Source organism: Sus scrofa, chromosome 10, assembly GCF_054392235.1.
Source record: "Sus scrofa isolate SSC_HxYL_T2T_F1_AM1 chromosome 10, Sscrofa_HxYL_maternal_Yorkshire_Landrace_v2.0, whole genome shotgun sequence".
Classification (NCBI taxonomy): Eukaryota; Metazoa; Chordata; class Mammalia; order Artiodactyla; family Suidae; genus Sus; species Sus scrofa.
In genome coordinates, this window is record NC_139392.1 from 65564998 (window position 1) to 65577333 (window position 12336).

General features: G+C 38.6%; 1 protein-coding gene across 2 annotated transcripts in view; it reads right to left on the reverse strand.

The window, feature by feature from the left end:
- MFSD14B (major facilitator superfamily domain containing 14B) overlaps positions 1–12336 on the reverse strand; it is a 51499-nt gene that overhangs the window by 37180 nt on the left and 1983 nt on the right. For both annotated transcript variants that reach the window (XR_014817155.1, NM_001243400.1), the window contains exon 2: positions 5066–5161. Coding sequence is in view for 1 of the 2 variants with exons in the window: in NM_001243400.1 (NP_001230329.1) it covers positions 5066–5161 (96 nt within the window). In the remaining variant the exon portion in view is untranslated. The remainder of the gene's footprint in view (positions 1–5065; positions 5162–12336) is intronic.

The following is a 12336-nucleotide window of genomic DNA, read 5'->3' on the forward strand; positions in this document are numbered from 1 at the left end:
ATATACCATGTATCTTAGAGGACTCAATATGGTAAAGATGTTGGTCCCTCTCAATTTATAGGCAATGCAATCAGAAACACATACATGTAAAAGAAAGAACTTGTATCTAGTACATACAAAGAACACCTACAAATAACAAGAAAAGGACATACAATTCAATTATTTTAAATGGATTAAACACTTGAGCTGACACTTCACAAAGATATTTACATGGCAAATAAATATACATAAATGGAGTTAACTTCATTATTAGGAAGATACAAATTAAGGCTACATTCTCCACATCAGAATGATTAAAATGAAATAGCAACTGTGGGTGAAGATGTGGAGCCCGGCTGGTTGGAGGGTAAACCAATTCAACCACTCTGGAGAACTCTTGACAGTATATTGCCCAAATTGAACAAAATCCTGCATTTTTCCTCCTAGGTATACATTATAAAAATACAAGAAAAATGTATACACATTCACCAAAAGACATATACAAGAAATATCACAAAAGCAATAGTTGTAATAGGTAAACATAGGAAATCCAAATGTCCAACAACAAACAGAATGGATTTCAAGTCACCTGTTAAAAAGGATTCACAGGACTCAGAAACTGTTACACTCACAGTTACAATTGTAGCAAAAAGATATAGCTCAGAACTCAAACTCACTGTCCTTGCCTGAAGCTCAGTAGCTTTAAAAAAAAAAAAAAAAGTGCTTCTCAGTTTGTTGTGTGCCTTTGGTCGAATTCCAGAGCACTGAAATGGTTTTGACCGGTCTGCTCAGCTTCATTAGAACAGAATTTGCTGAAGTCTTCACATGTCAAAAGCCAAAAGTCTGATAGCAATTTTTAGAACAAAAAATGAACTTCACCTCTGAAACATGTGAAACACTATCAAGTGTAATGAGAGTCTCAAAAGGAAAGGAAAGGAAAGAGATTTGAAAAAATGGCCACAAACTTCCCTTCAAATTTTTTTGGTCTGTTTTTTAGGGCTGTAACTGCAGCATATGGACATTCCCAGGTTAGGGGTCCAATCAGAACTGTAGCCGCTGGCCTGCACCACAACCACAGCAACACCAGATCTGAGCGGAGTCTGCAACCTACATTACAGCTCACGGCAATGCCGGATCCTTAACCCACTGACCTGCCTCCTCATGGATGCTAGTCAGATTCGTTTTCCGCTGAGCCACGACAGGAACTCCCCAAATTTGATTAAAAAAATAATAATAATCTACGACTCCAGAAGCTAAACAAATCCCAAGTAAAGTAACACAAAAAAATCCACACCTTAACATATAACATAGTCAAATTCTTGAAACACAGAGAGAAAAATCTCCAAAGCATCAAGAAAAAGGAAATTAGTTAACACTTATAGCAGGAACTAAACTTATTCTATAAAGGAACATACGCTACACAGTAAATATTTTAGGGAAGATGGCATGTGTTGCAACCACTCAACTCTGCAATTGTAGAACAAAAATTGCCACATTCAATTAGCATCACTGTGGTCCAACAAAATTTTACTTATGGATACTTACATTTGAATCTCATATAATTTTTATGTGTCACCAAATACCTTCTTTTGGCATTTTCCAACGATTAAAAAATTAAGAAAACATTCTTAGTACTCAGACCACATTAAAAACAGACAGTGGGCCAAATTAGCCCTGTAGGCCATATTTTCCAGACCCCCCTAACATAAAGAAAACAATACTATTACTAGCTGACTTCCCATAAGATATTATGGGTGCCAGAAAGCAATACAAAGATATATTAGAAGTGCTGAAAAATCTTTAAAAAAAAAAAAAAAAACACAAGGCACACCAAATATTTTATATACCAAATTTTAAGACAAAGAGACCCAGCAATGGTTACCTTGTATTTCCAGGTCAATTATTCTTTTAATTATATTAAGATGGAAATCAGCATTTTTTTTAAGCACTCACAATTTATAGATATAAAAATATGCTACACACAATAATAGGACAGAAATAAATGCCAAAGTTCATTGCAATTGATTAGCCAATGCTCATTATATCATAACAGTCAGCTGTGCGGAAGAAAGCAAAGATTTAATACACTGTCATTATATAATACAGATATGTTCATGGAATGTTACTTTCTGAAAACTTGGTCAAAACACCAACATGAAACTGTCAAAACCATAAGATGAGCGTGGAACATCTTGTGAATCCAGAAGGCAAGATAGTCTCCCTGTGACTATAGTTAGAACTTTACTTTCTTTTCATGTGCAGAGCAAATCATGCCTCAAAGTGCCTGTGTATTATGCTAAAAATGCCTCACAAACAGCCCTATCCATCCCATCTACCTCAGCTCCCAAGAGGAAACACTGATAAAGCAATGGAAGCAGAAGAGCTGGACTGTGGAGCAAATAAAGGGCTGATGAGATAGAATATATGTTTGTTGAATGAACACATATTTTGAGAGTTAGTAAGAAGGGAAAGGAAAACTGAATGTGGCAGGAAAGTGTTTAAAGAGCCATACAGAGAGAAAATGCAGTGGTATGGAATACTGAGTCCTTGAAATCTCTAGCAGGATTCCAGGAAAGTCAGCTTGCAAAAGAAAGTCTGCAAATTGCAAGAAATAAATAATAAAATTCTTCACTCACAGGAATTAATAAGAAGTATATCTTTATTGAAAGAAGTGTCCTATTTAACTATAGCTGAAGACCTTTAAAAAAGCTTAATCAGATTACTTTACTTATATTAAAATGGGATCAGGCCCTCTAAGAGGATGCACATTCTGATGAGGGAGTAGAATATCAGGCAGGGATATAAGACAAGAGAGGTCATTTTTACATATGAACTACTACCAAAAGGTTAAGATCACTAGGTGAGGCCAACTTTACAGTTGTGCTTCAGTGTATTAGAGGTAGAGACCCTTTTGATGGTGCTTAACTAACAAGCTAGAGTTGTAATCTAGGACATGGCCACATGAGACAGGCAACAAATCTCACAGAGAAAATGACTAAGAAGTAAATTGCTCTATATTACTTCAAACAGAGTATCCTAATTATCGCTAGGACACAGAGATAGCCTGGATAAAATATGAAGATGTATATACTGTTCAATATCTCTAAATCCTTATCTCAAGACTATTTTTCTTGCCTTCATGGAAATGGGATAGAGCGCTGTCCACTAGCTACAGCAAGGGGGGTTAAAAAAAAAAAAAGAGAGAGAGAGAATGCACACGAACTATCATCCTTATAGTTACATCAAGGTGGGTAAGAGAATCACGATTCTAAGAACTAGATAACCCCAGCATAAAGAAAATAACAAACTCCAATTGTGATAAAACAAGCCCTATTTTTGTCCCTTCCTTCTCTAACAATATTATCATTTCTCTGTCCAACCAGAAAAGGCAGAGAGGGTATATGCTAGAGAAAAATCTTTCTTTTCAAAAGGAGTGAATCAGTCCCCCCACATCAAAAAGAAACAGCAAACTGTGGGGTAAAGTTTGGGGAGATGGGAAAGTAAAGGGCATATAGCTTAATTTAGCAACACCAAGAGCTTAGAAAAAGGGAATGAGCACATCTACTAAAAAACACCTCTTCTATGACACTCTAGACTAATGCTAACAACCCTGTACTGCTCACGTAAACGTTCATTTTAACCAAATCTTTACAAGTGGCAAAACTTCTCAGAAACTGCAAAGAGACAGAAGGGCAGCATTTTACCTAGCTTCTAAGACTACATTCCAGGATCTAAGAAGAACACAGAAACCCTAGAAAAATTCACTACTTTGGGCAGTAAGAAGGAAGAAGGTGCACTGGTCCCTGGGACATATTAAATTAACCAATTAAAAATTTTAAAAAGTGTACAGCAAAATCATATGTAAGGCTAAGAGCCACCCTCTAAAATTCTCTATTTTCTAAACCTAATTTGGGAACAAAGTTCATCTGTATCCAAAGGAACTCTCTGGTAAGGGAAAGAGTTAACAACAATGATTTTTAAAGAACAATTTAAGACAACTAAAATGTAAGGCCAATTTAAAAAAAAACTTTATTAAAACTAAGTGTTGGAGTTCCCGTCATGGCTCAGCAGTAACAAACCCAACTAGCATCCACGAGGATGCTGGTCTGGTCCCTGGCCTCGCTCAGTGGGTTAAGGATCTGATGTTGCTGTGAGCTGTAGAGTAGGTAGCAGACACAGCTTGGGTCTGGCGTTGCTGTGGCTGTGGCGCAGGCCAGTGGCTACAGCTCCAATTCAACCCGTAGTCTGAGAAACTCCATATGCCATGAAGACAAAAAAAAAAAAAAAAAAAAAAAACTGTTAAGTAGTTGCTAAGCACCTAAAATATGCACCCCAATCTTTCCTTCAACATTGCCCTTCCCTCTAACCATACATCAAACATCCAGTTCTTGCTAAGAAATTCAACATTCCTCTGTGAAGAAATGGCTGTAGATCGGCTACCAAAAAAGGAAACTGGGACACTCTTACAGTCATCATAGTCACTGCAACAAGGAACTTAGCAATCTCCTATTACAATGTTCTTAAGTCAAAGGCCAGTAAACCCACACAAAGCAAGCTACAAACTTCAACAAAGCTTTGTGATAATTTCCCTTAGGGCCTTAGGGCACCTTAATGATTTTCTTTCTTTTTTCTTTTTTAGCCACCCCATGGCATTTAGAATTACTGGGCCACGGATCAGATCCAAGCTCCAATTTCAACCTATGCTGCAGCTGCGGCAACGCTGGATCCTTAACCCACCATGCCAGGCCGGGGATCAAACCTGCATCCTAGCACTCCCAAGACACTGCCAATCCCGCTTTGCCACAGAAGGAACTCCACAATTTTCCTAAGCATAGAGATCACAGTTTTCCACAGCACTCCCAAGATTTGGTTCAATGGGAGTGGTCCTGCTACCCAGGAATATTTAATAAGCAGCCCAGATTTTTGTTGCAGGTGGTTCACAGTCTACATAGTGGAAACAACCCAGTGGTAAACAGTCTTAAATCAATGTCAAGACTTAATACACACCTAGACATATAGCCCTGGAGACATATGCTTAAGACTGTCTCTGCTCTCATAAACTAGGACCTAATTCAGCAATACTTACAGTTAATGTTGGAGTTGTCAATAAGCCCCATGCAAAGAATTCAAGGAAGATGACAATAGCAGCATGGTATACACTTGGTCGGCCGAAGCCTTGCAGCTAAAAAAGGAAGAAAGTTATTATGAAAAATAGCTATGAGAAACCCATTATCCTAAAATGGTATCTAACACACACACACACACACACACACACACACACAAACTATAAAATCAACCTAGGGGAGTTCCCATCATGGCGCAGTGTTAACGAATCCGACTAGGAACCATGAGGTTGCGGGTTCGATCCCTGGCCTTGCTCAGTGGGTTAAGGATCCGGTGTTGCCGTGAGCTGTGGTGTAGGTCGCAGACTCGGCTCGGATCCTGTGCTGCTGTGGCTCTAGCGCAGGCCAGTAGCTACAGCTCCAATTCGACCCCTAGCCTGGGAATCTCCATATGCCGCAGGAACGGCCGTACAAAAGACAAAAAAAGACAATAAATAAATAAATAAAATAAAATCAACCTAGGACCACTTATACTATTGAAGGAAAAACTTCATTCTGTGGTATCCCTGATCTCTTCATCTTCTCTCACCACAGAAGGTGCCAAGATTCTATACTTTCTACTTGTCCCATCAATGCAAATCACTGGAACTTTGGTAGAAAATCCTGGGTCCTTAAGAGAACAGGGTTCCAGAACCTGAATATTCTGTCTGAACATGCTAATTATGTGCTCCCTAGCAGGCTGGCCTCTCTAAGCCTGAAGTTTCCCTAGCTACATGAGAGTAGGCATGAGATCATATGCTCAAAAGTTTCAGCGGTAGCATATGATTTAAAATGAGAAGGGGGTGAGGGAAGAACAATAAGGACTCAGTCAAATCTGAAAACTCATCTCACAGGAGTCAAAATTCAGCTTTCTGTTACTGTTCTAAGACTGTGCCTATTCCGCTAGTTTTCTGCAGTTTGTGACTTCTGGAGATAAAACCTAAAAGTCTGTTTAGTTGACTCTGTGACAATAGTTATTACAAGATCGAGTACTTTACTAGCATTTTGTAATAAATGGAAGGGATATTTATAAGAGACTGTGAAATCCCCATTGCTCCTATGCTTATATTTTGAAGTCTTCACAAGGCAAAAACACATCCCTACGGTTTAATCAGAATCTAATCAGGAAATTATGAGGTAAATTCAGATTATGGGACATTCTACAAGACAAATAACCTGGTCTCCTTAAAAACATCAATGTCATAAAAGACAAAAGGTAGGAGACCCGTACAGATTAAAGGAGACAAGAGTTATGACAACCAAATAGAAGATCTGGACTGGACCCCGGATAAAAAGGGGACAAGAGGAAAAATAACTGCATATGTACTATATATTAGATAATAATATGGCATTCATGTTATTGCAACTTACTGTCAAATGATTTGGGGAAAAAATGGAAGCTATATATTTTCTAAAGCAAATGTCACAAAATTAAATTCTGTTAATTGCTGAATTTAGATGAAACGAATGACTTCATTTTACTAGTCTTTTAAATTTTTGTAGTTTCAAATTTTTTTCAGAAAAGGCAAAGAACAAATTGCCATTAAAAACCCAGAAAGAGGAGTTCCCGTCGTGGCCCAGTGGTTAACGAATTCGACTAGGAACCATGAGGTTGAGGGTTCAGTCCCTGCCCTTGCTCAGTGGGTTAACGATCCGGCGTTGCCGTGAGCTGTGGTGTAGGTTGCAGACGCGGCTCGGATCCCGCGTTGCTGTGGCTCTGGCGTAGGCTGGTGGCTACAGCTCCGATTCGACCCCTAGCCTGGGAACCTCCATATGCCACGGGAGCGGCCCAAGAAATAGCAAAAAGACAAAACAAAAACAAAAACAAAAACCCAGAAAGAGGAGTTCCCATTGTGATTCAGCAGAAATGAACCTAACCAGAATCCATGAAGATGCAGGTTTGATCCCTGACCCCACTCAGTGGGTTGGGGATCTGGCACTGCCACAAGCTGTGGTGTAGGTCTTAGACATAGCTCAGATCCAGCATTGCTGTGGCTGTGGTGCAGGCCAACAGCTGTAGCTCTGATTCGACCCCTAGCCTAGGAATCGCCATATGCCACAGGTGTGGCCCTAAAAAAAAAAAAAAAAAAAAGAGTGCTTTAAGTGGTGTTATTTGTTATCACATCATGCAGCAAATAATCTTTGACTCTTTAGTGATGCTATGAATGATCAGGTTTCAGGTGTTAGTCTGACTATTCCCTCATGAAGTACTTCATTAGCTTTTACCCAAAGGCCTTAATGGTCATTAACGGTTATTGCCCAGATTTACTATTACAGTGAGGTTACAAAGTGTGAGGATTATAAGTTATTCATTCCCTCATTCGTTAAATTTTTTTTTTTTTTTTTTTTTTAGGGCCGCAGATGCAGCATATGGAGGGTCCTAGGCTAGGGGTCAAACTGGAGCTATAGCTGTTGGCCTATACCACAGCTGCAGCAATGCTAGATCCTTAACCCACTGAGTGGGGCCAGGGATTGAATCCGCATCCTCATGGATACTAGTTGGGTTCATTTTCCGCTGAACTCCCCTATAACGTTCTCTCGCCAAAATAAAACATTACAAGCAAAAGCTAAGATTCAATTCAGTTGATAATACTTAATGAAGTTTACTCTGAAAAAAGAACAGAATGAATTTCTTTGCAGAATAGATATTGACTCTCAGACTTTGAAAAACTTAAGGTTCCCAAAGGAGAGAGTTCGGGGGGTGGGGGATGCACTGGGGTTGTGGGATGGAAATCCTATAAAATTGGATTGCGATGATCATTGTACAACTATAAATGTAATAAATTCACTGAGTAATAAAAAAAATACTTAATGAGGTTTACAGAAGATGAAGGTGAGAAAAGACTGTTTCAACAGTTGAAGTAGGGTGATGAATACCTTATTTCATTTTGTTTTCCATCTCCCTAATTATTAGCGAAGCTGAGCTTCCTTCAACTCTAATATTCCTCAATATTAGACATTTATATTTCTTTTTCTATGAATTGTTTGTTCATCTTTTGCATATTTTCATTGAAGAATATAATCTTTCATATTTATAAGACCTCTGTACAATCAATACCAAAGATATTTATGTTAAGCAATATTAAATCATTTTCCCTCTCCCACTGGCACCCATACCCTTTAAAAATAAAAGGCACAAATAGACAATTCAACAATAATAGTTGGAGACTTCAATACCCACTTCCAATAACAGAACAATTAAACAAAAGATCAACAAGGAAACACGCAAGATTTCAATTAACACTACACTAACTACGTGCAAACAGATATTTATTGAGCACTCCACCCAACTACAGCAAAGACACATTCTTCTCATGTGTACATGGAAAGACCATAATACAAGTCTAGGAGTTCCCGTCATGGGGCAGCAGAAACAAATCAGACTAGGAACCATGAGGTTGCAGGTCTGATCCCTGGCCTTGCTCAGTTGAGGATCTGGCGCTGCTGTGAGCTGTGGTGTAGGTCACAGACGTGGCTCGGATCTGGCATTGCTATGCCTCTGGTATAGGCCAAGAGCAGTAGCTCCGATCAGACCCCTAGCCTGGAAACCTCCATATGCTGAGGGTGCAGCTCTAAAAAGACAAAAGACCAAAAAAAAAAAAAATAATAAAAAAATTTTTTTGTCATTTTAGCTACACACTCATGGCATATGGAAGTTCCCAGGCAAGGGGTTGAATAGTAGGCTAAAAAGCTTTTCCCCTAAGATCAGGAAGAAGAAAACGATGCTTACTTTCAGTTTTCTATTCCAGACAATAGTGGAAGTTCTACCCAGAGTAATCAGGGAAGAAAAATAAATAAAAGGCATCCAAACTGGAAAGGCAGGAGTAAAATTATTTTTTTGAGGATGCTGTGATCTTATAGATCTCAGTGAACCATGATGGCCAAAACAATCTTGAAAAAGAACAAAACTACAGTTCTCACACTTCCTGATTTCAAAACATATTACAAAGCTAATCAAAACAGTGTGGCATGGGCATAAAGACAGACATGCAGAGTACCATGTAATCCAGAAATAAACAGTTACATAATGGTCAAAGGTTTGCAATGAGGGTGCTAAGACCATTCAATAAAGAAAGGAAAACCTCTTAAACAAATGGTGTTGGGAAAGTTGAATATTCACATGCAAAAGAATGAAGTAGACCTTTTTACCTTACATCGTGTGCAAAAATTAACTCAAAATGGATGAAAGCCCTGTATATAAGAGCTACAACTATAAAACTCTTAGAAGATAATACAAGAGGAAAGCTTCAAGACACTGGACTTGAAAATGATTTCTTGGATATTAACACCAAAAGAAAAAGTAACAAAAGAAAACAACAGATGAATTGGACTTGATCAAAATGAAAAACTTTGGTGCATCAAAAAACATTATCAATAAAGTAAAAATGCAACTGACAGGAGAAAACATTTTCAAGTCACATATCTGGTAAGAGATAATATCCAAAATATATTTTAGAAGTCCTACAACTCAAGGACAAAAAAAAATTTTTTTTAATGGGCAGCAGTAATGTGGCTCAGCAGTAATGAACCCAATTAGTATTTATGAGGACCCAAGTTCGATTCCTAGCCTCATTCAGTGGGTTAAGGATCCTGTGTTGCCATGAGCTGTGGCGTAGGTTGCACATGCGGCGCAGATCCTGAGTTGCTGTGGCGTAGGCCGGCAGTTGCAGTCCCATTCGACCCCCAGCCTGCGAACTTCCACATGCTGCAGTTGCAGCCCTAAAAAGCAAAAAAAGAAAAAGAGTGGGAAAGGATGCTCAAATATCCTAACATGCAAGAGCTACAAAATCCTGCCTATACTAGGCCTAAGAACAATACAACAGCAGCAACAAATCTGAGCGTTGGGATAAAGGCTAATTTTAATGCTAGAAAGTTGACTAGAGATCTGCATAATGCTAAATATGAAATATAAATGTTTCTGCTATGAAAGTATGACGCATTCACTTTTATAAACTGCAACAGATCAGATGCTTACAAATGTTTATTTTTCCTGTTCTCCTGCTATAATTTAACAATTTGCCTGTGTCAGTGTCCCAGTACTATATTACTGAAATGATCATACTGATTCCTAACAGTGTTAAGAATTGAATGCTAATAAAAAAAAATTTTCCCTAAAATGTTCCTAGGTCCTCTTTCGCTTTTTTTTTTACAAACAAAACATACCTAGGCATTTTAGATTTTTTTTTTTTTTTTTAGCAACAGAAGCTGTTCTTCAGTATTATTTCCATTTTTCCTGTATATTACATTTATTTATATCAAAATTAGCCTTTACAGGGGCCCCTCCTGAAACAGTCTGAGACATCAAATGTCGCCAGAATGGCATAGATCCTAAGAGGCCATACATCAGGAATCTTAACTGGTATCTAAGTACTGGACTTTTGGAGTCCATGAACATTCTGAAATACATAGTACGCTAAAATAAACTTAGTTGTGTTTTCTTTGCAGAAAAGCCTTAATTCTTGTCAGATTCTTAAAAGTAAATGACTCCAAAATGACTTTACCTGGTTATGGGAAATACACATTCAACGACAGTGCAAATAACTGTGACACAACATTTCAAGGTGTATGTACACACACAACAAGGAGAGACAATGGAAAGAGAAGACCATAAAATAACTTATTTCCTACACATATCTTCCTTTTCTAGAACACAATGACCTCTTCAAATAAATACTCCATTCCCTTCTACTATGGAGGTCAATACATCTATCTCTTCACCAAACAAGGCAGAAAAATGTTCTCAGCTGATTCCCTGTACATAGGCAGTCTTTCCCGTGATTATTAGTAGCATCTAAGAACTGAAACCATGAAAAACTAGACTCAAGCTATAAGGAAACTCCTACACCTTAAAATAAAGTCAAGTCATGGGAGCCAGAAAATTGTAGCACCTCGAAGCAACGGTAGAAAGAAACTGCAAACGGGAAAGTGGCATCATTTGGGCATATTTGGCATATGACATGAACATACATGATAGAAGGCATTCACTGATTTCCCAGCCAACACACATTTCAAAAAGCATCAGCGGCTGAAACCCGCTATCTGTCCGCGCTAGTCATCTCATTAAGTAAACTCATTGTTGTCATTTTATAAACACATAAATATAAGGAAACAGAGGGAAAAGAGAGCCTCAAAGAAAAATTTGTTTTAAAAATGCCCAGAAGAGTATCTGCGGGTAGATGCTTTTTCAAACCATGTGGTTCTAGTATTTCCAACATGTGCCAAGAGGAGGGCACCTGATCCAAGATGGGCGAATCAGGAGTCTCAGTCCAGTTATTGGGATTGGTCCAGGTCAAGCCAATCAGAATTCTATGCTGAGTTTTTCTTTTTTTTTTTCAAATGAGCTGAGGAAAGAGACTTTCCTCAGGGGTCTTGGAATTGTAAACATGCAGATCAGGTGCCCTCCTCTTGGAAGCCAGGATGTGGAGAGATCAGAACTCTTCTGCACTATTGGTGGGAATGTAAAATGGAATAGCATCTATGGAAAACAGCATGGCAATTCCTCAATAAATTAAAAATAGGGGGAGTTCCCATCTTGGCGCAGCAGAAACGAATCCGACTAGGAACCATGAGGTTGTAGGTTCAATCCCTGGCCTTGCTCAGTGGGTTAAGGATCCAGCATTGCCATGAGCTGTAGTGCAGGTTGCAGATGCAGCTCGGATCTGGCATTACTGTGGCTGTGGTGTAGGCCAGCAGCTGCAGCTCTGATTCAGTCCCTAGCCTGGGAACCTCCATAAGTTGTGGATGCGACCCGGAAAAAAAAAGAAAAAAAAAGAAGAAAACCCATTGTGAGTATTCATTGCAATTTATCACTACTGACTAGATAGCAGAGATCACCTTCAGAAACAAGGAAAAATTGGATAAACATCTACCTGTGCCCAAATTAGGATCTGGAAAGGAATCAGGGAATAAACTGTCTCAGGTTGAATAAACATCCATCAAAAATTTCTCCTCTACGTACATAAAATCGGCAACTTTAATTTTTAGATTGGGGTCCAATTCCTGTATAGATTAGTAATTGCATGCTTTTATCAGACAGGGATCACCTATACATTCTGACCAATCATTCATGCCAAAAATATTTGAGAAATAATAACAGCTAATATATTGAGGACTTACTAGGTGCCAGGTTGTAGTTACCTTCAAAAAATCCTGAGGTAAACACTCATACTAATTTGGAGAGATTATGTAACTTGCCCAAAGTTATGTAGGTAATAAAAGGTGGGAAGTGAGATTCCAATCATGCTCACCTAATTAT